Here is a 27057-nt window from a genome sequence, read left to right on the forward strand (position 1 = left end):
TGGGGTAGGGTCTTTATTCTCACGGGAGAAAGGTTTTAATCCCTCTGTTCACAATCTCCCTAGAGTCCCATGTGGAGCATTTCCTAATCCAAAGCGCGATATACATTTGTCTTTCTCTCTTCTTCATTTGCTGCTTGGCAGGTCTACGTGGTGCCGGAGGTGAGGTCACTGGTCAGGGTCTGATCTTCCCGTGCACACTGCCTAAAGGGTCACCCATCGCCGGAGGTGAGGTCACTGGCCCGTGCACACTGCCTAAAGGGTCACCCATCTGCTGATTGGCATCAGTTCTGCTCTTAAAGCAGAACTCATTCTGCTCTTAAACTCATTCTGCTCTTAAAGCAGCCTAGGGAGAGGCTGGAGGGCTTGCCCTTGTTTTAGGAGGGAGAAGAATGATCTCCAGGTCGACGGCTGCTTAACCACTGCAGATCAACCCTGCAAACCCTATTAAGTCTCCAACGCTGTCTACACGGCAGAATCAGACATCTACACACTTGGGCTGCCTCCTGAAGTCTGATACTTGAACCCCATGCCCACTGACCATGAACCCCTCCACCATGTTCATTGGGCTTCTTTACATGGATCTTTTTAAAGAGGAGAGAAATGGAATCCTAACCTAGAGGCAATGTAAGAAAGTGTGGTTAAGACAAAGGCACTTTATGGCCACAGGGGACATAGAGAGTAGAGCCATTTAATTGGCCCCCTTCACCGCGCTTGTATAGGTGGCGGTGTTGAAGTTCTTTTCTGCTCTATTCCTCCGTGACCCCTGCCCCATCCATTTGTCCACCAAGGTGACACATCCCTTACTTGCTGTAGTGAGTCCTGGGCTCTGCTCTCAACGGCATCCATTTTATGTATTTATTTATTTATCTTTTATTGAAGTATAGTTGATTTACAATGTTGTGTTAATTTCTGCTGTACTGCAAAGTGATTCATATATATATATATATTTATATATTTATATATATATATATTCTTTTTTGTTTTCTTTTCCATTATAGTTTATCACAGGAGATTGAATACAGTTCCCTGTGCTCTACAGTAGGTCCTTGTTTATCCATTCTATGTACACTAGTTTGCATCTGCTAATCCCAAACTCCCAATCCATCCCTCCCACACCCCCTTCCCCTTTGACAACCACAAGTCTGTTCTCTATGTGACTCTGTTTCTGTTTTGTGGATATATTCATTAGTGTCATTTTTCACATATATAAGTGACTTACTTCACTTGGTATGACAATCTCTAGGTCCATGCATGTTGCTGCGAATGGCATTACTTCCTTCTTTTTTATGGCTAATATTCCATTGCATATACGTGCCACATCTCCTTTATCCATTCCTCTGTCCGTGGACATTTAGGTTGCTTCCATGTCTTGGCTATTGTAAATAGTGCTGCAATGAACACTGGCGTGCATGTATCTTTTTGAATTAGAGTTTTGTCTGGAAATCTGCCCAGGAGAGGGATTTCAGGATCATACGGCAACTCTGTCTTTAAGGAAACTCCATCCTGTTCTCCATAGTGGCTGTATCAATTTACACGCCCGCCAACAGTGCAAGAGGGTTCTCTTCTCTCTGTACCCTCTCCAGCATTTGTTATTTGTAGACTTTTTAATGATGACCATCCTGGCCAGTGTGAGGTGATACCTCATTGTAGTTTTGATTTGCATTTCTCTAATAATTAGCAATGTTGAGCATCTTTTCATCTGCCTGTTCACCCTCTGTATCAACTGCATTAATTTTCAATGCTTTGCTCTTGCAGATGAATCTTTATCTTCCAAAGTGCAATTGTTTTCTCCATTAACCTATTCTTGATTTTATATGTGTGCATCAGGTCCACACATCTGGAGAGCTTAATGTAAATCGGGGTGTCAGAAAATCCAATGATAGGGCAGCAAGAATAAAGGAAATGTATATAATATATGTTTTCTATATATAGAACGGGAAGTTTCTATATAAGGGAAGTTCTCTTCCCTTCCTGTGTGAGTTTCCAGTGAATCTGTATTTGTGACAAAATAGTAAATTTTCTGCAGAAAGAAGTTTTTGCAACCTCAGCTTAGAGATGCAAGCATGAAGGGGAGGGCAGTTAGGGTGGGGAGAGAGCGCTGGAACAGGACCAGTGCAGGTCTGCTGATCCAGACTTTTCGCTGTAAGATTTCGTTGGAAATTCATTGTGTAGAAAATTGATTTTCATTCTCTAAATTAATTTATCTTATATATCACTAACCTCTGGGTTTCATAAACCCTATAACCACGTTACCATTTTTGCAAACCCCGAAGCTTAATTTCACGTTCTCGGGCCTGGGATGTATATTATTTTACCTTGAATTTACCTCTCAAATTAAAGCGAGTAGTTTTTAACACTTTTGTAAATCATTTCCCTAAAGAAGATAGTACCCTAAGTTATTGAGGAATGAAGTTGCACAATCAATTCAAACAGGATTAATAAAATTTCTGGTTACAAAACAACAACAACAGTAAACATTTATTGACTCACAATAGCTAAACTCTAAAAGCCTTTGGTATATCCTAGTCACTTATTTAACATCTGCCACGGGTTGTTTAGTTCACTCCCCACAGCTGTGCTATGCGAGATTTTCGTCACCGTTGCAGGTGAGAAAGTGAAGTCTGAGAAAGGTGACTTGTGTAAGATTTGCGCAGCCACCACTAGGCTACACTGCTTCTCCGGAGCCTGGAAGGATTTCTGGTTTGTTGGATTAATTGAGACAGTAGGTTTGTCTCTTCTCCAGCTGCAGCTCAATATCAAAAACCAACCCAATTAAAAAATGGGTGGAAGACCTAAATAGACATTTCTCCAAAGAAGATAAACAGATGTCCAAGAGGCACATGAAAAATGCTCAACATCACTAATCATTAAAGAAATGCAAATCAAAACTACAATGAGGTATCACCTCACACCAGTCAGAATGGCCATCATCAAAAAAAATGTACAAGGACTTCCCTGGTGGCACAGTGGTTAAGAATCCGCCTGCCAGTGCAGGGGACACGGGTTTGAGCCCTGGTCCGGGAAGATCCCGCATGCCGCAGAGCAACTAAGCCTGTGCACCACAGCTACTGAGCCTGCGCTCTAGAGCCCGCGAGCCACAACTACTGAAGACTGCGTGCCACAACTACTGAACCCCGCGTGCCCAGAGCCCGTGCTCCACAAGTAGAGAAGCCACCAATGAGAAGCCTACACACGGCAACAAAGAGTAGCCCCCACTCGCCGCCACTGGAGAAAGCCTGCGCGCAGCAACGAAGTCCCAACGCAGCCCCAAATAAATAAGTAAATAAATAATAATTTTAAAAGAAAAAAGGAAAAGAAAGACAAGCCTGTTTAGACCAATGGCCTCCAGTGGTTTTCATGCAGCTTCTGTATCCTAGGAGTCCCTCCGTTCCTGTGTTCTTGAGTTTGCCTTGTACACTTTAGACACGTCTGCCTTGGAAATTAAACAGCAGGTGCACAGAACAGAGGATGTAGATGTGGGTATCACAGGGGTGTTTCGGATAATACTTCCTCCACCTTCAACCTCTTCCAATTAGCACATTTAATTTGCTAGTTAGATATTTCTAGGCAGAGTGAGAAAAGGTAAATTAGGATTTGGGAGATGGGGTTAAAGCAACGTTCAAATGATATTCCACTGAGGACCAGTATATATATATTTGAAAGGTGAGGTCAAAACGTGGGGTCAGAAGTAGTTTGAATACCTGTTGCTTTTGAGCCCTGACCCAGGGAGGGCTCGTCAGAATGTCAAATGCAGCAATTCCCCTGAGGAGATGGATTGCACCTGCCGGAATTAGTTGACTTAACCAATCAGATGAAATGACATCATGTATTTACAGTAGTCAGCATGGCGTCTGGCATGCAAGAAGTGCTCAATAAATGCTAGCTGCTATTCTTATCACTGTTACTGTTACTCTCACTCTCCCTTTCACAGATGGTTAAAGCGTCTTTGCTTAAAATGTGTGTATGAGGCCATTACACTGAATAGAAAAATCATAGAGGAGAAAAAAGTCTACGATGGAAAAGGAGACATCTATTTGGACCATCTTGTGGGTTTTTACATCATCAGTAGTATTTCACCTTCTATTTGAAATGTTCCCTTTGGACACTTCACACTTCCGAAAGAGCCCTTCTGTTCGTAGCTTTGGTGTTTAGGATCTTGCGGGCAGGCCTAAACTGCTTCTAAGAGCTTGAGCTCTCCCCATAAAGTCAACGCATCACCCCAGAGCTAGACAGACGTTTCAGGGGAGCTGCAGGCTGGCGGACTGGAGGCCCCTTGGATTCGGAACCAAACATAAGAGAGGAGCTTGGTAGGGTGTTAGTCAGTGTGTCCGGGTTTGAATCTGTGATTAATGCACAAGGTTTCTGCAAAGGAAAGCATAATTTTCCATTTTGTATCTTCAGCTTCATAGACGATCAAATCCAATGCAAAAAACAAAAAAATCTAGTCCCGAAACTGAAAATGGGTATGGATGGTGTAGGAGAGCTTCATAAAATAAGAGCGCTCTGAAGGGCTCGGTTTCCGGGATCATTCACCGTCCGTCGTCTCTGGACATTCTGTGCTCACAGCCCAGCTCAGGCGGGAAGTGTGAGGTGATCCCTCTTATTGCTGGAGAAGTTCTGGCTGATCTCTTTCTAGAGCTTTTCACTGGCTTCCATCACAGAAATGGCCCCATGGGCGTGCAGGCGCGTCGTTCTCCATCACAAAGCCCGGATAACCTCCCACGGCAAGTTCAACCTGTGGTCATTCCAGAGAGCAAACGAGCTGCAGGCTTTCTTTTCTGCGAGACAGTGAAGTCCAGCAAATAGAGTGGCACAGCTGCATCGAGAGTGGGGAGACCTGTGTTCACTCCTAGCACTGTCCTGTCAAACGATTCCCTGCTGGTCTGGTTATCCGCTGCCCAGGTCAGCCAGCCCGTTGTGATGCTTGTCACCCCGGGGGAAGCGCTGACCACACACACCGACCACGGAGCCTTCCTCTGATTCACAGGCACACCGACTCTGGTTTTCCCCCAGACGCATGTGTGCAATGCCACTGCACGGAACGGGGACACTTGTGTATGTGCAGGAAAGCGCTGGTGTGCTTGGTGACAATGAGGGCTATTTAGAGTTATTCAGATTCTCTCCAGCAAATGCAACACCCTGGAAGAAAAACACTTATAATTTAGTGTTAATTGGAGAAGATCAGCTGAGCAGAGCCACAAAAGCATCCCAGATGGTTGAGAGCAGATGCCAGAGCAGCAGGTACCATCGCACATTACAGCTGTGAGGCGATGAGGTCAAAGATGGGCTTTAGGCAGGAAACCACAGCATTACCATAACAACCAGGTACAACACCAAATAAGGGTGCGTTTCCTGGAAACAGTATGAACTCGCACAGGAAACCCAAGAAGGAAGTGAAGCCAAGTCAGGGAAGGGTCATCCATACATAGGCAGCATTTCTGTCTTACAGTTTCCTGTTTCTTAGTTACCCTAATAATCCTAATTCTCTAGTTACTGTGTTTAGTTACCATGTATAAAAGTTATGTGTTCAGTGGTCTGCAACTCAAATCTCATTCCTGGTGTAATTCTTGAAATCTGTAAAAGGCCAACCCTCTCCTTTTATTATATGTCAGCAGGTATTAAACGTGTCGTCACTGGGAAACTCTCTTCTAAAAGTATGCTCCTCAGATAGGCATCATTTAGGAGCTTTTAAGAAATTCAGGTTCTCAGACCTCACCCCAAACTTACTGAATCAGAATCTTCATTTTAGGTGGGGCAGGGGAGATAAATTAGGAGTTTGGGATTAACATATACACACTACTAAATATAAAATAAACAAGGACCTACTGTAGAGACAAGGGAGCTCTACTCAATATCTTGTAATAACCTAGAATGGAAAATAATTTAAAAATATATGTATATATAACTCAGTCACTTGCTGTACACTTGAAACTAACACAATGTTGTAAATTAAGTATACTTTAAAAAAATAAAGCATTAAACAAATGTTGATCAAATCATTAAAAAAATATATAATTTAGCATGGTTCCCAAGGTGACAAATAAGCTTGTCAAAATTTGAAGGACACTGATATATAAGAAGAACATGCTACGGAACCTCTATTCTACATACAAGGTCTTGATTATTATTTTGGTCATCCAGAAGAATGAAAAAATGCATAAAGTAGCCTAATCAGTTCCTTACTATCACATTTGCTTACTTTTCTGTCACTATTTGGAAAATGCTTAGGGACAGCTTCTAAACGTGTTTCTAATGAAGTTCTTCTGCATGCACTTAGGAGATGGGAAAGTGAGTGACGTGGTAAGAGGATGATCCCAAAATCAATGGACGTGGGTGAATCTGGTTGAATAGGAAACACACAGGATGTGGCGATGGGTGTGTTGATGTCTGTTTCACCGTGGCTGCCAGGGAGGGATTTAGCCTTTTATCGAGGGCCTTCGGACAGGAAGGTTCCAGGACTCCTGCATCACAAGCTTGCGGCAGGTGTGCCTGTGTTCAGCAGAAAGGGCTCCTGACATGGTCGGAGCCTCTCCTCTCCTGCACGTTGTTGTTGTTGTTGTTTTTAATATTTATTTATTTATTTGGTTGCACTGGGTCTTAGTTGCAGCAGGCATGCCCCTTAGTTCTGCCTCACCGACTCCTTAGTTGTGGCAGGTGGGTTCCTTATTTGCGGCATGCGGGCTCCTTAGTTATGGCATATGAACTCTTGCAGCATGCATGTTGCAGCATGCATGTGGGATCTAGTTCCCTGACCAGAGATTGAACCCGGGCCCCCTGCATTGGGAGCGCAGAGTCTTAACCACTGCGCCACCAGGGAGGTCCCTCTTGCTCAGATTTTAGCGGATGTGGAGGCCACCCTGGTCTCATCACTCAGGATGTGGAAATGCAGTGCGTGTGGTAGCCTCTTGCTCCCAACTCCTAGGTCCTAAAACCATCCTGCAAGAGTTTCATTTTCAATGCTTCCTCGGACCTCCTGTCTGGGCGGCATCTGAGTGAGTCTCAGACTATATTTTGTGCAACCTTTGCATTAGATCCAAGTATAGTAGGGCAAAACACCTCATCTTCTGTTTATTTATTACAATATTTCACTTGCTACTGTCTGAAAATACCCTCGAATCAAATAACAAATGCAAAGCTTCTGAACAAACAACACAAGCTCTCCCCCACGTATCCCCCACAAGCCAGCACATCATTTTTGTATCTTATGCATTGCAAATAAATAATCCAATCTTTTTTGGTCATATATTATTTTTCCCTTTGATGTGTAGGTTTTGTTTTTGTTTTTGTTTTTGTTTTTTGTTTTTTGTGGTACGTGGGCCTCTCACCGCTGTGGCCTCTCCCATTGCGGAGCACAGGCTCCGGACGCACAGACTCAGCGGCCATGGCTCACGGGCCCAGCCACTCCACAGCATGTGGGATCTTCCCGGACCGGGGCACGAACCCGTGTCCCCTGCATCGGCAGGCGGACTCTCAACCACTGCGCCACCAGAGAAGCCCTGATGTGTAAGCTTTTGAACTTGATTTTATACTGTAGGTAACCCATATGCTTTCAAATGTCCCATCTGTGGGATCCCTTGAGCTCCATGTGATGGAGAGGACCACGACCGGTGTTTTGGAAATCTCGACCATTAATTTTGGGAAGAAGCACAAGATCGAGTTTACCTACATTCCATGGACATTGCTTCCAGCTGGAGACATTAATCTATGTGCTTGTTGACAGATATGTCCTGATGTTTGGCGTGTTGATTACGCTTCTAATCCCACGTAAGCTAAACAAAGAATTGCCTTTCCAGGGTTAATCAATGATGGCAGAATTTCTCTATCCCACTCAATAACTGATTCAGGAGAGCCTCGGAACATAGGGTAAAGCTCGCTTTCTGGAGCAACGCCTAGCATTTCCCATGCCCCAGGGAGAGTCATAGCCACCACCAGCTGCTGCAATTAGAAACTCTCATTTATCTTAAAATCCTAGCCTCCATGGGAATATTTGACTTCCACCATTCACCTGTTGATCACAGGAAGGACTTAGCTAAAGTAGTTTTAAGGGAACTTTTTAGGGTTTCCTGCGTTCCCTGGAATTACATTGAGTAGGTGGATGGTCTTCCTTAATTATTCATGGTGGGTGGCTGCCTCAGGAGATATTTTCTTTCCTTAATGAGCTCGATGTTTCCAAAAGGGTGAATAGGGACATCAAAGCATTTTGCTTCCACGTTTTGCCTGAGTCGACCTACCTTGTAGAAGAAAAAAGACAGATCTGCTGAAATAGCAAGGCTTCCATCAGGCAAGCTGATTTTTTAAAATTTTTTATTGAAGTATAGTTGATTTACAATGTGCGTGTGTGTGTGTGTGTGTGTGTGTGTGTGTGTGTGTGTATACATATACACACACATACATATACATGTTTTCAGATTCTTTTCCATTACAGGTTATTCCAAGATATTGAATATAGCTCCCTGTGCTATACAGTAGGTCCTTGTTCCTTATCTATTTTATATATAGTAGTGTGTATCTTTTAATCTTAAATTCCTAATTTATCCCTCCCCACCTCTTCCCCTTTGGTAACCATTAGTTTGTTTTCTATGTCTGTGAGTCTGTTTCTGTTTTGTAAATAAATTCATTTGTATTATTTTTTTAGATTCCACATGTAAGCAATATCGTATGATATTTGTCTTTCTCTTTCTGAATTCACGTAGCATGATCATCTCTAGGTCCATCCATGTTGCTGCAAATGGCATTATTTCATTCTTTTTTATGGCTGAGTAATATTCCATTGTGTGTGTATAGATATAGATATATAGATATATATATCACATCATCTTTATCCATCCACCTGTTGATGGACATTTGGTTGTTTCCATGTCTTGCCTGTTGTAAATAGTGCTGCTGTGAACATAGGGGTGCGTGTATCTTTTCAAATTAGAGCTTTCTCCAGCTATACCCCCAGAAGTGGGATTGCTGGATCATATGGTAGCTCTATTTTTAGTTTTTGAAGGAACCTCCTTACTGTTCTCCATAGATGCTGCACCAATTTACATTCCCACCAACGGTGCAGGAGGGTTCCCTTTTCTCCACACCCTCTCCAGCATTTGTTATTTGTAGACTTTTTGATGATGGCTGTTCTGACAAGTATGAGATGATACCTCATTGTAGTTTGGATTTTAGGCAAACTGATTGCTTAACTCAGATTTTTAACTCCATTGTAAGAGCTGAGCTGCATTGAGCACTCCTAGTGCTGGGCTAAGAGTTTGGGATGCAATTCTCTTTCATCCCTTACGGCAACCTCTTCTACTATTACATGTTATCGCCTCTGACTTAGAGGCAAAGAACCCCAGTGAGCAAACCAGGGAGCCAGGGCTCAAACCAGGTTGGCTTCTGTCAGGACCCAGAAGCCAGAGCTTGAGCAGTTAATTCTGCATTATAGCACTTCCCTTTCACGACAGAGCTAGGATTCTGCCCAAGCCCGAAACCCTTCTCTCCTGTGTGGCGCGCCACAGTCCTGACTCCAAAGAGTGGCTTGGCACCCGCTCGTGGTGTGAATCAATGGAATGAACAAACTCTCCAGGACCCAGGCTTCACACCTGAAGGAGGAAGGACCCCGATTTTCACAGCACCAAGTTTTCTCCTTTAGAATGACAAGTTCTCATCTTTTCCAGTGTGCTAGCTCTTATTGTCTCTGGTTAAATAACAAAGTGCTCTTCTCGAAATGGCTTGTTTCCTGTATTTGTTTCGTTCCAGGAAGAATGTGAGAAAGCTTTGGAAATAAAGCGTTTCATTTATAAGCTATCCTGCAGCCCACCATCGGTAATTCAAAACTATCATCCTACGTAAATTGGTATCATTATACCTGGAGAACCTTCTGAAAGATAATATTTGTGGACCTCTGACTTCCAATGTATGAGTCTGAAAGCAAGAATAATCCAGCAGTATTTGTTCCCACAGGAGATTTCTGGGCACAATTTTTAGAAGAGAAATATGTTAGAACTTGATAGGATCAATATCATGAAAAATTTAATGGTTAATGGGCCCCGGGCTTTCTGAATGAGATGCTGGCATAAGACCCAAATAGTTATTAGGTACAAGGGTGCCTCTTGCAGGAGAAAAAAGAACTAAAAGGAAATCAGAAATCTGATGGTTTTCTGTGTGTAAATGCATGGTGGCCTCAGCTAGATTCTCTCGTATTAATCCCAGCCCAGTGGTGTGCAGTGATTTTGATGAAAGGGATAAAGTTATCACTCTAGGCAATGAATCAGAAAAATTGATGGGGACAAAGAAAATATCATGTATCATGCAGCAAGTATCATGGTCATTGGAAGTCTTGGAATTTGGAGGAAATATCTAGGGAGGAGTGTGAAAATGGGGAAGGATGCAAGATATATTTTCGTAGAAGGAGTCTGTGTCATAAATGCAGCTGCAGCTTCGTCTGAATATGAAAATAGCCTAGAGGGGAATCTGTACCTCGGAGATGTAGCTGGCTTGAGCAAAGGCAAGGGTCACCAGGAGGCTTTGGGAACAAACGCCATCCAAGACCCTCTGCGTGCCCCGGTCTCTAGCCTGTGTTTACTAGGCTTTTGTGAACACGTGTTGAATGCATGGATGAGGAAGTCTAGGAGGCAACAGTGCATTTGAAAGGCATCTTTTAAAAATTACTGGACTATTTTTCAATATGTATTTATTTTAATAATGCTTCTTTTTTTTTAAAACTAAAAAAAGATTTTTTTTTTTAATTTTTTGGCCGTGTCGTGTGGCTTGCAGTATCTTAGTTCCCCGACCAGGGACCGAACCCGGGCCCTCAGCAGTGAAAGTGCAGTCTCCTAACCACTGGACCGCCAGGAAATTCCCAGTAGACTTTTTTTTTTTTTTAGCAGTTTTAGGTTTATAGAAAAACAGAGTAGAAAGTACAGAGAGCTTTCCTATATTCATTTCTTCTGCACACAATTTGCCATGTTATCTCTTGTATTAGCGGGGTACATGTGTTGCATTTGATGAGCCAATATTGATACCTTATTATCAATTAAATTACATGGTTTACATTAGAGTTCACCATTGGAATTGCGCCTCCTGTGGGTCGGGACAAATGCGTAATGATTACAGCATCGTACATAATACTTCCCCTGCCCTAAAAATCCTCTGTGCTCTGCCTCTTCTTCCCTCCCTCCCCTCCAACCTCTGACAAGCGCTGATCTGTTTACTGTCTGCCTAGTTTTGCCTTTTCCAGCATGTCATAGAGTTGAATCATGCAGTAGGTAGCCCCTTCACATGGGCTTCTTTCACTTAGCCCTATGCATTTCAGGTTCTTCCATGTCTCTTCATGGCTTGGTAGCTCATTTCTTTGTATCACTGAATAACTTCGCACCGTCTGGATGGACCACAGTTAGTTTATTCGTTCACCTGCTGAAGGACACTTTGCCTGCTTCCAAGGTTTTGGCAATGGTAAATAAACGTGCTCTAAATATTTACATTCTGTCCATAGAAGTTATCACGGAAGCCATATTTTTTAAAAAGGCATTTCTTCACGGCATTTTCTTCATGCCAAGATACTTCTATGTAATATATGAAAGGTGAATTTCATTTGAAATGGAGGTGCGTGGTTGTATGCCCTTTTGCAAAATAGCAATTAAAACACAAGGAAGTAAAACCCTGAATGCTCTGCTCTCTGCCTAATCTGTGTTATTTTATTTAGAAATTACTATATGCACCAAAAGCGGCATTTTTCCTTCAAAGCGTTAAGTGGTGGGGGGGCTTCCCTGGTGGTGCAGTGGTTGAGAGTCCACCTGCCGATGCAGGGGACACGGGTTCATGCCCCGGTCCAGGAAGATCCCACATGCCGCGGAGCGGCTGGGCCCGTGAGCCATGGCCGCTGGGCCTGCACGTCCGGAGCCTGTGCTCCGCAACGGGAGAGGCCACCGCAGTGAGAGGCCCGCGTACCGCAAAAAGAAAAAAAGTGTTAAGTGGGGGTTACATGGCCTTGTTGCTTCTTCCTCTGTGAACTCATTAAACTAATTACCATTTTCAAAGTGATAAGCCTTAAATTAGTGTCAGAGTCAAACTCCCCCAAGCCCAAGTGCACACGTGGTTTGCTTAGCTGAACCAAATCACAGCACGATAAATGTCTGGCTGACGATGATTTATCATGGGTGGCAAATCACTAAAATGGCCCCGTGCATATTATTTTTGGTCCTGAGGATGACACATAGGTATATGGTGTGGTTTCTAGGAATGTTTATTATATGAGTTAAAACACTGAAAAAGATTGAATGTACTCTAGCCTGTGGCACTGCAATCAAATAGCAAGAATGTGTCTGGTAACAGATGACTGGGGTCTTGCTTTCACATCAGAAATCATCTCTGCCACCTCCGTGGAGGGTTGTCTCTGTGGCCTTCTACCCCTTTTCTGGACCAAGTTGGTGAAGGTGCAACCCTGGAGTGCAGGGCCTGTCTCCGCGGAGGGCGTGACCTACCTGATGGATAGGATTACCCATATCCAGTTATTATTTCTGCTGCAAAGGATGCCTGGTGTCCTTTTAGAATTCCAGGTGTGTGGTTACCTACAGTGAAGAGATGGTCCCCTGTCGAGACGAGTGATGCTATAGCCACCCCAAGAGGATGTGGAAAAGGTTGTATCTCACATATAATGAGGCTTTCTGGGGAACGCAGGAGAGCACCTAGGCTAGTCTGAAGATGGCTTGAGGGAGATGGGAAAGGAGACAGATCCAGCTTTCATGGTGGGTAGGAGCTGGGGCTTGGATGTGGGTTCCCACGTGGAGGTAGGAGCTGGCATAGTTTGAACCTTCCATGGGCACTGGGGGAGGGAGCCCCCAGGCTTTCTTATTAGCTTGTTGGGCACAAGTAGAAGAGGCAGAGGTGAGACTTAAAAGCTCTTAGCTGTCAGACATCAAAAAACTGAGTCAGACCCTTTAATACCTCAAACAGTAACTGCATGCATGGACTAAATTAAATTGGCAGCATGTGAATGTAGCAATCTCCGTGAAAATTGTAAATTATATACCTCTGGTCTGACCATCATTTTCTTCTGATCTGAGAGCAGGTGGTAGCTTCCTAATCAGAGAGTCCGTGTTTCAGCCCATTTCTCAGTCTTCAGCTGGCTTCTGTTTTGTTTTGTTTTGTTTTGTTTATTCTTATGGAAAATTTGAGGTATCCATAGAAGCAGAGAGAAAAGTGCAGTGAACTGCCATATGCCCTGGATCCACATATAACAATTAATGAAGTCACGCCTGATTTTATTAATCCACGCTCTGTACTCACTTCCCTTCTTCCTGGATTAATTTGAAGACAGCAGCCATCATTATCATGTCATCCATGGGTGTTTCAGGATGTAACTCTAACTTTTTTTCCTTCATGTCTTTTTTTTTTTTTTACTCCTCTGTGATTTTCACTGAGTTCATCCACTTAACTCTGCAGGGTTTGAGAGTTTGGGTTTTGCAGTCAGACTTAACTCTTCCTTTCTGGGTCTCTCACTTCCTAACGGTGTGACTTTGAACAGGTCATGTATCTTTTTGGAGCACCGTTGCCCTCAGCTGTGCAATGGAGCCAATGCTCTTTACTCGTAGGGTTCGGTATGATGTAATCAAGAGAACATGGAATAAAGTCCTCTGCAGGCAGAGTGTTCAACAAATGGTACCCATTACTCTCATTGTTGACCATGATATCATTATTATTTTGAAGGGTTGCTATATGGGGGTTAGTATACAATGGGAAGTATGCGGAAAGAAGGTGAGGAAAAGAAAAAGGAAAGTGTGAGGAATATTTATCTTCATGATGGACAGTTTTAGACCTGGGTATCTATGGTAAGTATGAAAAAGGTCATTCATCATAAAATAGTTTTAGAAATGTTTGTTTGTATAAGAGGAACAGTGATGATTTAGTTTTTTCCAGTCAATAAGGAAAACCAATAGACTTCTTTATAGCCTCAGGCCAGCTGGTGATTGCAGCAATTTGGCTTCTCTCTTCCGGCATCTTCCTCCAAGGGGCTCATGATCTGTGAGCCTGATTCCTCTAGAATCCTTTATCAGGTCTCCCTACAGGGTCACCCCGTGATGCCTAGACGTTCAAATGATGCTTGTAGATGATACTTAATTCACTGACTGCATCTTCTCATTGTCTCTGCCAAGAGCCCGGCCACTGTGCTCCTTCTGATTCTGCTGCATCCCCTGTTGGGATCAGCACAGGAGAGCTCAGTGTGTAAGACCATCTCCTTCTCACCATGAGAAATTAACAGACAGGTCGATGAGGGCGAATCACCTCCCTTTCTTTTGTAAAGATTGCACTATTTTAACACTGAGTGTTTTCTCCCCTTCAGGACAGATCTTGGATGTTCTAGATGAGTTGAAACTGGCTAATAACACCCTGGTCTACTTCTCCTCGGACCAAGGAGCACATGTAGAGGAGGTGACTGTCAAAGGGGAAGGTCACGGAGGCAGTAACGGAATCTATAAAGGTGAGCAATCTGTGCAGGTGGGAAATGGCACGGTGTCAGCTCTGTGCTCTGCCTGCCCCCCGCCGCTTACCCCCTCATCACCTTCTCCTGGACCTTGGAGCTGTGGTGCTATTCTTCTGCCACTTGAAACATACAGGGCTTTATGGGGTCACAGGCATTGAAAACTCAGATGGCCAAAGTGACCATTTCCGCTATGGTCCCCCCAGAACTTAAAAGCACGCATTCTGTGTCCAGACATTAAAATGAGGGTGTTTTCCCCCTAAATCTAAATTCAGCCCCATAGTAGTTGGTTCATAGTGTAGTTGGCCCCATAGTGTAGTTGGTTCAAACAAGACCCCTTACACCCTCCCCCCATGACCTCTACAACTACAATTGCTTTAAGCCTGGAAGTTTGTGTTGATTTGTTACAGCAACAATAAAAAGCTATTAACTTGTATTTGGGCATCAGAAGTTTGAAATGGGTCTCACTGGTCTAAAATCAAGATGGTAGCAGGACTGCATCTTTCTGGAGGCTCCAGGGGAGAATCCATTTCCTTGCCTTCTCCAGCTTCTGGAGGTGGTCACTCTCCTTGGCTCGTGGACCCTTTCTTCCACCTTTAAAGCCACCAATGCAGTGTCTTCAAACCTTCCTCTCTCTCTCTCTCTCTGACCTCTGCTTCCATAATTCCATCTCTTTCACTTACTCTGACTTTCTTGCCTGCAATTTTAAGGACCCTTGTGATTATGTCAGTCTTGCCCACGTAATCCAGAGTAATTTTTCCTATTTCTAGACCCTTAATCACATCTGCAGAGTCCCTCTTGTCATGGAAGGTAACCTAGTCACAGTGTCCGGGGATGAGGATGCGGACATCTTTGGGAGGTCATTATTCTGCCTATCTCCATATGCTACAGCATTGTGGGCTGATGCTTCCTTCCTGACAGAGCATTAGCTAAGCCACCACCAAGATGGATCAGGCTACCTGTCATTGGGGATATTAGATAAGACCCATCTGCTGACCCCAAGTTGCTTATACAACATACACTCTGCGAATATGAGACATAGATACCTGGGTATAATAACATGTGGCCCATTTCACAAAGACTTAGGTGAGATACCTCAAAGGGCATATCCGTGCTAAGGGTTAGGACACCACCCGAATCTGCAGTGGGTGTGGGTTGGATGTAACATGGGGGAGGATGATTAGAAGTGACCATGCAAAAGGCAAAGCAAGGCGTCCCAGACAGTAGGGGCTGCTGAATAAAGCAAGATGCGTGACACATAGGGAAGCGCATTGAATTTTGCTCCCTAAAGCCATGAGGTGCTTTATTGCCCTTTCATTATTCTCTCACATGGCTGTTTCACAGATTCCCAGGGACTCAGGAAATCAGAGTTTACCTACAAAGATATGAAATGCTAATCTATGGAGTGCTTTCATCCATTAGTTTACAAAACCCTGATTGAACTGTGTATCTGGCACTGGGTTAGAGGCAACAATACGGTCCCTGCCCTAAAGGAGCCCATGGTCAACGGGTTGGGTAGGTGGGTGGCTGGTTGGTTGGGTGGCTGGTTGGATGGTTGGTTGGGTAGATGGTTGGTTGGGTGGGTGGTTGGTTGAGTGGGTGGATGGTTGGGTGGTTGATTGGGTGGTTGGTTGGTTGGGTGGGTAGGTGGGTGGCTGGTTGGTTGGGTGGCTGGTTGGTTGGGTAAATGGCTGGTTGGGTGGATGGGTGGTTGGGTGGGTGGGTGGGTGGTTGAGTGGGTGGATGGTTGGGTGGGTGGATGGTTGGTTGGGTGGATGGTTGGATGGTTGGTTGGGTAGATGGCTGGCTGGTTGGTTGGGTGGGTGGTTGGGTGGGTGGGTGGTTGGTTGGGTGGTTGATTGGGTGGTTGGTCGGTTGGGTGGGTAGGTGGGTGGCTGGTTGGTTGGGTGGATGGTTGGTTGGGTAAATGGCTGGTTGGTTGGGTGGGTGGTTGGTTGAGTGGGTGGATGGTTGGGTAGTTGGCTGGGTAAATGGCTGGTTGGTTGGGTGGGTGGTTGGGTGGGTGGGTAGGTGGGTGGATGGCTTTTTGGGTGGGTGGTCGGTTGGGTGGTTGATTGGGTGGGTGGTCAGTTGGGTGGGTAGGTGGGTGGATGGTTGGTTGGGTGGGGTTGGTTGGGTAAATGGCTGGTTGGTTGGGTGGGTGGGTGGATGGTTGGGTGGTTGATTGGGTGGGTGGTCAGTTGGGTGGGTAGGTGGGTGGCTGGTTGGTTGGGTGGATGGTTGGTTGGGTAAATGGCTGGTTGGTTGGTTGGGTGGTTGATTGGGTGGGTGGTCAGTTGGGTGGGTAGGTGAGTGGATGGTTGTTTGGGTGGGTGGATGGTTGGGTGGGTGGTTGGTTGGGTAGATGGTTGGATGGTTGGTTGGGTCAGTGGCTGGTTGGTTGGGTGGTTAGTTGTTTGCATGGGTGGTTGGGTTGGGGGTGGTGGGAGGAAGCCTAAGGAGGCCCATGCGATTTAACAAGGGTGTCGACATTCTTGGCACAAGATGCCTGTGGTGCATACGGCAAGGAGAGCCTCACTCGGGCAACAGGGCCCAAGAAATGTTCCCAAAGGAGACCAGGCTGGGAAGGAGGTAGCCAGGGTGTGCTTGAGCTCTTATCCTTCTACCTCGAGCTCTTTCCACTCTCCCAACCACATACCCTCCTCAGTATAGCTGGGATGAGGAGAGAAGCACATGGCTTACTCTGCAAACTGGCAGGAATTGGGTAACACCAGATCACACCAGTCCTGAACCAAACAGACAGCGAAAAGGCAGTCTGTCACCCATCCCAATGGCAGCACGTAGCCTGTGAAACCTTATACTTCTATTTACATCCTCGACATGCACATCTGAGTCCTTTCAAATTCTGAGCACTGGGGCCCCCCCCCCCCCCCCCCCGGGACCTTTGTTTACACCTTCGGTTACCTGGAACCCAGGAGGGAAGGATTCCTGTTCAGTGCGGGTCTGGACAACCTCGCTGGATGTTCATACCACTTCCTTTGCTTGTCATCGTTCCCTCCCCAGTGCAGGACACACGACTGATACTCAACACGGGTGAAATGACCGAGCAGGTGTCTCTACTCGGAACAGGATTAACCCACTCTTTCAGCCAGCCCTCCTCTATTCAGTCTTATTTTCGAGGAGCGAGAAGTGAAAGTATGTATTCCTGTAGAGTAAGATGAGGTGCTTTCGTCGTATTTCCTTTAGTCATGGACTGTGTGCGGAGAGTTGTTTTTATGTTATTTTATACATGATAGCGTCTCTCGAGATGGAGTCCCAGACTGCATTTCATGCACTGGCTCCCCCGTCCATTCATTCCCCCGGTGAAGGTCTGTTAGGTTCCAAAGTTGCTTAGTGGCTGCTGCCGAGACGTGTACATCAGTCACAGTAATAGATGTGGTCAGCAAGTAATACGTTATTTAAGAAAGTCACATATATGGTGTGACGGAGCTTTGGTTCGGGGACAGATGACCAGATGACCACCAGCGATGAATCTGAGGGAGCCTGGTGTTGAAAAGAAGGAGATGTACTGGCATTTTGTGTCGATGGCTGACTCTTCAGAGACCTAAGTGGATGGTGAGGATGAGTCACAAAGAGAGTGTCCAGGGTCTGAAGGATGCCTTGGAATTGGACTTCTCGTACAATCTGAAGAGCAGGCTCACAGCTGCTCCCTGGTTTTTTTTGTTTTTTTAAGAAACATATTGAATGTGTTAGACATACTTTGTTTGAATGCTAGAACTACCATCGGTGTCTGACACTGTATTAATATCTCAGCCACCACTCTATCGCAAAGCATTATCCCTTTGTCAAGTTTAGTTGAAATCAAGTTCACAGTGAAACATTGTTAACGGTATGATGCTCAAAAAAAAAAAAAAAAAAGATGCGGTTTCCTTCTAGCTATGGGGAATGACCAAAGACTTCTCAGTGTCAAGACGCCTTGTTTTCTAAAGCTGTGAGCTTGCATGCACTCCTATGATTTATGCAAACACAGAGAAATCACACCGTTTGAGCTCACTGATCAAAAGGGCATCCTTTCAGAACAATCCTGACTTGCAGTCTTCCTCAGAACTGCTCCAAAAGATCTATCCTTCCTCACATGGCCTTCTCTTCTCTAGTCACATCCCATCCTGCCTCACTCTACTAAGGGCACTCCTACTGTCCCTTAGGGCCCCCCGAGATAATCCACGATAATCTCCCCATCACACCATCAGTCATGTAATCATATCTACAAAGTCCCTTTTTCAGAAAACAAGGTACAATGCAAAGGTTCCAAGGATTCCAACATGGACATCTTTAGGGGTCATTATTCAGCCTTCCCCTAAAAAAAAAAACTATTACTATTTGAGCTCAGTGATCCCTCCGTATTCCTCAGTCTGTTTCACTAATGAAATCTACGGACCACCTTGGTAGAATGGCTGTGATTAAATCACGACACAGAGTTCAACAGCTAATCCCTTTTAATCAGAGGAACATTAGATTCTGCTGTAGTCTGCATTTCAAAAAATTAATTTAATTTTGTGTGGTTGAGGGGATAGTGACACTACTAGTTTTTTCTCTCTCTCTTTTTTTTCTAATTGAAAGATAGTTGACTTACAATGTTGTGTTTGTTTCAGATGTACAGCAAAGTGATTCATTTATACACACACATATATCTATTTTTTTCAGATTCTTTTCCCTTACAGGTTATTACAAAATATTGAGTATAGTTCCCTGTGCTATACAGTAGGACCTTGTTGATTATCTATTTAACTTTTAAAAAAAATTGATTTATTTTATTTATTTATTTTTGGCTGCATTGGGTCTTCATTGCTGCGCGCGGGCTTTCTCTAGTTGCGGTGAGCAGGGGCTACTCTTCATTGCGGTGCGCGGGCTTCTCATTGCGGTGGCTCCTCTTGTTGCAGAGCACGGGCTCCAGCAGTTGTGGCATGTGGGCTCAGAAGTTGTGGCTCATGGGCTCTAGAGCGCAGGCTCAGTAGTTGTGGTAGACAGGCCCAGTTGCTCCGCGGCATTTGGGATCTTCCCAGATCAGGGCTCGAACCCATGTCCCCTGCATTGGCAGGCAGATTCTTAACCAGTGCGCCACCAGGGAAGCCCTGTTTATCTATTTTATGTAAAGTAGTGTGTGTCTGTTAATCCCAAACTCCTAATTTATCCCTCCCCCACTTTCCCCTTTGGTAACCATAAGTTTGTTTTCTATATCTGTGAGTCTGTTTCTGTTTCACGGATAAGTTCATTTGTGTCATGTTTTAAATTCCATATATAAGTGATACCACATGGTATTTGTCTTCCTCTGTCTGGTTTCACTTAGTATGATAATCTTTAGGTCCACGCATGTTGCTGCAAATGGCACTATTTTATTCTTTTTTATGGCTGAGTACTATTTCATTATACATATATATCACATTTTCTTTTATCATTCACCTGTCGATGGACATTAGGTTATATTCCATGTCTTGGCTATTGTAAATAGTACTGCTATGAACATTGGGGTGCATGTATCTTTTTGAATTACAGTTTTGTCTGGATATAGGCCCAGGAGTGGGATTGCTGGATCATATGGTAGCTCTATTTTTAGTTTTCTAAGGAACCTCCAGACTGTTCTCCATAGTGGCTGCACCAAAGTACATTCTCACCAACAGTGTAGGAGGGTTCCCTTTTCTCCACACCCTCCCTAGCATGTAATATTTGTAAACTTATTTTCACCTTTTCCCTAACATATCCTCCCTCAGCTGGGACCAGAATAACTTCCCTAAGATTTTCTTAGCGTTTAGAGTTTCCTTCCTCTTCCTCACAGCTGAAAATTCCCCGAAGTCTCGGATGAGAACATCATACTCCTAGCTCTGGCTTCCTTTTCATTCCTCTCCCAAGTCAAGGTCACCCAGCAGGAGGCTCCCCCCGCAACCCCCTGCCTCCCTTTTACTCTGCGTAAAGGCAAGTAATAAGTGTCAATGGAGTGGATACATTAACTCTATAGATGGCTTCTGCAGAAGCATTGGTTGGGTGTGAGGGCTGAAAATCGTATTTCCCTGAGTGTTCATGAACGTAGACTTTCTCCACGGGCAGAGAAATGCTCTCCGAATTCCCTGATGCCTGCAAGAAAGGCACCGCAGTTTTCCTTGCAGTGCAGGTTCCAAAAGCCAGTGATTGGCTGGAGTCCATGTGGCTCAGGAGTTCCTTCTTACAGTCACTGAGTTTGGCGGCTCTTTGCCTCAGGCAGTCCCACGGCTCTCAGAGCAACGGGTGCTTTTGTTGGAGAAAAAAAAAAAAAAAAAAACAGCAAGAGGCTCTGCTAGTTTATTAGGGGGTGGTTACGTTCAGGTTCATTCTTCAGATTTTAGCAAACATTTTCATCAGCTCCCCAAGAGAGGGCAAAGCTGGCTGGTCTTGCTGGTATCAGGACTTGTGTGCCAGGAGGCATCCCCCAGGCTTCCCCAGGCTTTTCCTCTTTGAAAGAAGCTCACGTGTTATCCTCACCTAGCAGTTCATTCCTTCAGTTAAATTCCACTGAGAAGCACGCATATACTGAGCCCCCATAGGATGCCAGGCTCGGGGCTGGCTTCTAGGACATGATGACGGCGAATACAGGGTCCCCAGCCTCTAGTAGCTCATATTCTTTGGTTGAGATGGACATCTAAGGAGATGGTTTCAGAATAACAAAGTAGAAAGGAAGCTCTGAGAAGGGACGATTAGACGTTGTTCCCCAACCTGGGAATTCAGAGAACTTCCCAGGAGACATGGACCTTTTGCAGGCTGATGCTTGAGAGTGTTGGCTGGGAGAGGAGAGGTGGAGAGTTCATTCCAGGCAGGAGTGAGATGCTTTACAGGGAACAAAAAAGCAGCTCAAGGTTGCTATAAGAGATGAAGGTGTCAACCAGGGATACTGGGCGATGTAGCTGATGAAAGGTACCCTACATCCACGTTAGTATGTCTGATAGAATGAAGTAGATAGATAGACAGACAGATAGGGATGGATAGATAGATAGATAGGGATAGATAGATATGATGCATGGATGGATGGATGGATAGACATAGGTAGGTAGATAGATAGATAGATAGATAGCTACCTAGATAGATAGATAGATAGATAGATAGGGATAGATGAACATAGGTAGATAGATAGAAATGTGTGTATATATATTGTGTGTTTATATATATTTGTATATATGTGTGTGTGTGTGTGTGTGTGTGTGTGTGTGTGTGTGTGTGTGTACATATATAGTTATTGCCATTTGGGTAGTAGTTAAAATTGGAGGTCAAGAATATCACCCAAATCCACTCTAAGGAAAGGGTAAAGAAGTGAGAATAAGGATGAGTTGAGGGGTAACATAAGATGTCTCATGTTTTTGGCTGGTGTGGTTGGGTAGATAGAAGTACTTTGAGGCATTAGGACTCCCAGGCAGCGACTTGGTTCCCTTGTCTTTAGAATTTGAATAATAGGATTGTTATTATAGGAACATCGTAGAAGACTGTTGAGATGACTAAGAAGTCAGTACATGCAAAGTGTGTCCTCAGTGCCCTTAGCGAGGGCAAGGAATACTGTCGCCTGCCAGAGTGCAAGAACTATGATACAGACGTATTCTACTCACATCTGTATGCTTAGAAGCTAGAATAGGGTCTGACATATTGTAAGAAATTAGTTTTGAGTGAATATGTAAATGAAAAACCACTTGAGCTTAGGTTTGAAGGATCAGTGGTTTAACTCAATGAAGCGGGCAGTGAATCAACGTGCTTGTGTCGGTAAACCCATTGGTATTGGTGATTGATTAGATATTGGGTTTGAGGGAGGGGAGGACGTCAAAGCTGTCTCTTCCGTGTTTGGCTGGTGCGATTCGCTAGACAGAGGTTCCCTTGAGGAATTAGGACTCCTGGGCAGAGACCTGTATTGGGTTGGTGTATGGGATCCTTTAGTGTAAGAAGAGAAGAGGGTCAGGGACCAAGCCGAACATAAAAGGTGATACGGGAGCTGATGATCCAACAAAGGAGATACGGAGAGAGTGACAGGGAAATAAGAAGAGAACTGGGGGGGAAGGGAAGGTCCAGGGAAGAATATGGTTCGTAGAAGTGGATGCTGAGAAACAGTCAAGTAGGATGTAGACCCCAGGGATCCATTGTGTATATTATACACGTGATGTTCCCATGAGTATTTTCAGTGGAGAGCGGGGGGCAGAGGCTGGCTGGATAGAAGGGGGCCGGAAGGTGAGCCGTTTCTCAGATTCTTTTCAGAAATGTGTCTGTGCAGGGAGACGGGCTGTGAAAGGGGTTCTTTGTCATGGGGAAGGTTGGAGTGTATTTCATTCTCTCAAGTCAGCTTCAGTAGACGGATCGTGAAGGTACAGGGGACACCTGAGAGTGTCAGATTTCTGAGAAGACGGTGGGAAATGAGACCCAACAGGTAGGAGGATTGATCTTTGCCAGGAGGAGGGACCTTGTCTAGTCTGGCAGGGAATGTGGAGAGCAGATGCTGGTGCAATGAGAAGGGATAGTGGCTGGAATTTGAAGGTGTTCCCAAATGAAGCCTTCTGTTTCCTCTCTGCAGAAGGAAACAGAGTTACCTACTGAAGGCGGGGTAGGGCAGGGCATGGGGGTGACAAGTAGTATTCTGGGGGAGGGTTGACATGCCAGCTGCAGGTGGGGAACCCTGGATTCCAGGAACAGGAAGGGACCCCATTTGGTCACTTTAACCAGATGTTGAGAAGATCTCGATTTACAGAGAACAGATAGATATTTTCACTGAGGGCTGGTATCGTACTGGGAAGGCATGAACATGTGTCAGAGGTTCTCTGGGATCCAGTCTTTTGGCAACAATGTGATGGAAATGGTATATTGCATGATCTGAGCTGGTCATCGGGACCACATAGGATAAAGTTAGCAAACGTCCCAAAAATTGAAGTGTCATTTGGAACAATTGGGACTGTCCACTTAGTAGAAAACTGAACTACTGAATGATCGCAGTCCTCGATGAGATGACTGCATTGGGTTTTGTTTGACAAAACGTGTGACCGTGGTACGACAGGGTTCGATATTGCAGAGTTTGGGCCCAAGGTTGAGAAAGCTGTATTGGAAGGCAGAGGTTTGTGGTTAGATAATAGAGTGTTTGGATCACTCACTTTTGTGACAGAGCAGGTGGGAGTGATGTGGTCTGTGGGTGACGGAGGCCAAGGTTGCCTGGAGGGGCACATGGTTGGGGATGTGACATCAGTGGATAAACTGAGGTCTGGGAGGGCAGGGCATTGATGTATTTCATGCTAATCGAGCTCATTTTCCTGGATGGAATGCACAGTGAGACTAAGAAGATGAGCTTGTTGGGTAAGACTCTGGAGGAGAGAACTTTTGGAATGCAACAGGTTAGGGAAATGAAAAAGCCTAGCAAAGTTAAGGGACCAAAAGAGGTTGGAAACAGGAGTTTATAACCACTCCCATCTGTAAGGTTCTCTTTTTTTTTCCCCCCAGGAATACTCTGCATCAATTCATCCATTCTTTCGTTCATTCACTGCATATATTGGACCTTCTCTATTTGGAAGGTATTACGCTGTGGACCGCAGTTGATTCAACAGTCGATTAGAGTTTCTTCTCAAGTACTCTTGGTCCCGCTGGGACGATGAGATGGGATCACATTGATTGTCACACATCCCATAAACGAGAACCTTGAAAAATGCCCAGGAAATGGAGAGTAGGAAGACATTACATGTGGTAGTGGTTGTAGAAGCCTTGAGTAAATAGGAAGAGCGTCTTATGCAGGCTTTCGAGGGTTTACAGAAATGATTGGGGGTTGGGGGAAAATCCTGGCAGAGAAAACAGCAACAGAACTTTGCAGAAGGTGGGATAGGATGCGTTGTTTGCTGGGGCACTTAGGTGAGACTGAGCTCCACTAAGGAATGGTATTGGCAGGGTGGGCCAGAGCCAGGATGTGGTGACTTTACAGTTCAGGCTGAAGGAGAGATTCTTTAGTTTTCCGTTCTTGCAGAAGATATGAAGGAGTCCAATTAAGTGAAAAAATAAATCATCAGTGGAAGTTGTGGCGACATTTCCCCCCTAATAACACTGAAGGAGTTCATATTACGGAGTAGGGTCAGGGCTGATGCACGCACCCTACTCCCCAAATCTAAATTCGGTAACTTTAAGAGCAGGGCTCCATATGTGGAATCTATCAATCAAAAAATTTAAAAAAGGGCTACAAATGAACTTACCTACATAACAGAAATAGAGTCACAGATGTAGGAAAGAAACTTACGGTTCCCAGGGGGTAAGGGCAGGGGATAAATTGGGAGATTGGGATTGACACACACACACTACTATATATAAAATAGATAACTAATAAGGACCTGCTGTAGAGCGCAGGGAACTCTACTCAATACTCTGTAATGACCTATGGGGGAAAAGAATCTAAAAAAAGAGTGGATATATGTATATGTATAACAGATTCACTTTGCTGTACAGCAGAAACTAACACAGCATTGTAAATCAACTATACTCCAATAAAAAAAAAAAAAAGAAGAAAAAGAAAAAGAGCAGGGCTCAGTAAACTATGGCATTTGGGCCAGATCCAGCCTGATGCCTGATCTTGTAGATCAAGTTTCCCTGAAACACAGCCATGTTGATTTGCTGGTGTCTGGCCCTCCTGCTTCTGAGGAGTTGGGCAAGCCACCCAAACCACCTAAAATCGTTACTCGCTGGCTTTTCAAAGGAAACACGTGCCACCCCCTGGCTCAGATGATTTAGCCGTTTGATGTCTTGCTTAAATAGTCACCTTTAGCTTCTGAAACCGGGTCCGTTAACTTAAGGGTGTTCTTCAGTTCTTTACCTTCAAGCAGTGACATGAGCAGACGGCTGCTGTTTTATTCTTGCCCCGATAACAGGTGGATGATCGTGTGATAGGACCTGGGCGGTTTTGTCACATCTCCCATCTATAATTGGTGGGGTTTTAGTCCCTGGACTGAATACATCGAGGAGGGTGTAAACTATAGCATCTTGGATGAGAAAGACTTTAGTGTGAATTTGATTCGCCACGTGCTTCCTTGCGATTCCCATCAATCCAGGGAACCGGTGTTATCAGGCGGGGAGATGCCCAAGAGGACAAAAAACTGACAAATAGAGTATTGCAGAAAACTCTGTGCCCACGTCAAGCAAAAGAACGGCAAGCATATGCTCTTGCCGTTCAAAGGCCTTTGACCTGCCGGGTGGCAGCACGTGCAAAGACAAAAATACAGAAGCGTGGTTTAGAGACAGCTGTTCCTAACAAGAGTCTCGGAGTGAATGGTAGAAGAATTTTCTCTGCACCGTCCTGGAGAGCTTAACTCAGCCATCGTCTGTCTGTGGCTTCCTGTCACGGCCGAGTGCCACCAGGATGTTAAATGCGTGCCCTTGACAATTACTCGAGCAGATTTTAAATTTAGACCATGCTCTTTTCTCTGTTCAGACGTTTTCAGAAAGAATCCACTCCCCTTCACCTGTTTTTCCTGTATCTCCCTTGCAATCCCCTGTCCTTCTCTGCTAACCCTATTTCTCCTTCGCAAACCAGCTCAAAGTCTGTTGCCTCAGGGCCCGTGTTCCCAGGGAAGAGGCATCCTCTGTGCTTTTTGTTGGGCTGCAATCAGAGTTATGCACAGCTTGTTACAAAGTCATGGGGAACTACTCCTGGGGAAGCAGCGTGTCTGTTTCTCCATCCATCCGCGGGCTCCCTGCTGGAGGGATCCAGCATTTCTGGCCTCTTTGAGCCCAAGGCCGCCGTGCTGCTGTCTCCCTTCCCCAAGGACCATAAGTGAGAGACCCTGGGGAGCATCTTCTGTTGACATTGTGACCCACTCCCAGCTCACCCCTCCAGCCCCTCCTGATACCCCTTTCATGCTCTATTTAGTTATTTTCGAATTGCCTCATACGTGCAAAGCTCGTTTTCCCAACTAAACAGTAAGAGCTAGGCCAGTAATAAAATAATAACAATGATGAAAACAGCTATGGTCAGTGGTCTCCTGTCTCTCAGGCTGGGGATCATAATCCCGTGAAATACTCACATCTTACACGTCTGGAACGTGTGGCACAGCGGTGGATCCATGTCCCAAGGGCACAGAGCTGCTGTTTTCGTTGCCTAGGGCTGCTGCACGAATTCCCCACCAGTTTGGTGGCTCAACACGACACAAATGTATGATCTTACAGTTCTGCAGGTCCGATGTCCAAAATGGGTCCCCGTGGGCTAAAATCAAGGTGTCAGCAGAGCTGTGTTCCTTTATGAAGGCTCTTGGGGAGCGAGGCCACCTGCATGCCTTGGCTTGGGGCACCTTTCTGTTCAGAGCCAGTGCCGTAGCATCTTCCAGTCTCTCTGACTACAGCCTCAGCTGCTCTGATGCCAGTTTTCCTGCTTCCCTCTTTCCCTTATAAAGAGCCTCGTGATTGTATTCGACCCACTCACATGATCCAGAATAATCTCTCCTTCTGTCGGATAAGGTACCATATCCCCAGATTCCAGGGGTTGCAGGTGGACATTTGGGGGTACGATTATTTTGCCTCCTACCAACGGTAAAAAGTAGAAGTGGAATTTGAACCCCATGACTCCAGAAACATTGTTAGAAGTCTTTGTTGCTGCGAGATTTGAGTCTCCCTGATGAGAG

General features: G+C 45.0%; 1 protein-coding gene across 9 annotated transcripts in view; it reads left to right on the plus strand.

Annotated features, from left to right (window-relative positions):
* Positions 1–27057, plus strand: part of STS (steroid sulfatase) — a 552741-nt gene that overhangs the window by 36254 nt on the left and 489430 nt on the right. For all 9 annotated transcript variants that reach the window (XR_013825700.1, XR_013825701.1, XR_013825702.1 and 6 more), the window contains exon 6: positions 14318–14455. Coding sequence is in view for 1 of the 9 variants with exons in the window: in XM_079910395.1 (XP_079766521.1) it covers positions 14318–14455 (138 nt within the window). In the remaining 8 variants the exon portion in view is untranslated. The remainder of the gene's footprint in view (positions 1–14317; positions 14456–27057) is intronic.

Source organism: Stenella coeruleoalba (genome assembly GCF_951394435.1).
Source record: "Stenella coeruleoalba genome assembly, chromosome: X".
Taxonomy (NCBI): Eukaryota; Metazoa; Chordata; class Mammalia; order Artiodactyla; family Delphinidae; genus Stenella; species Stenella coeruleoalba.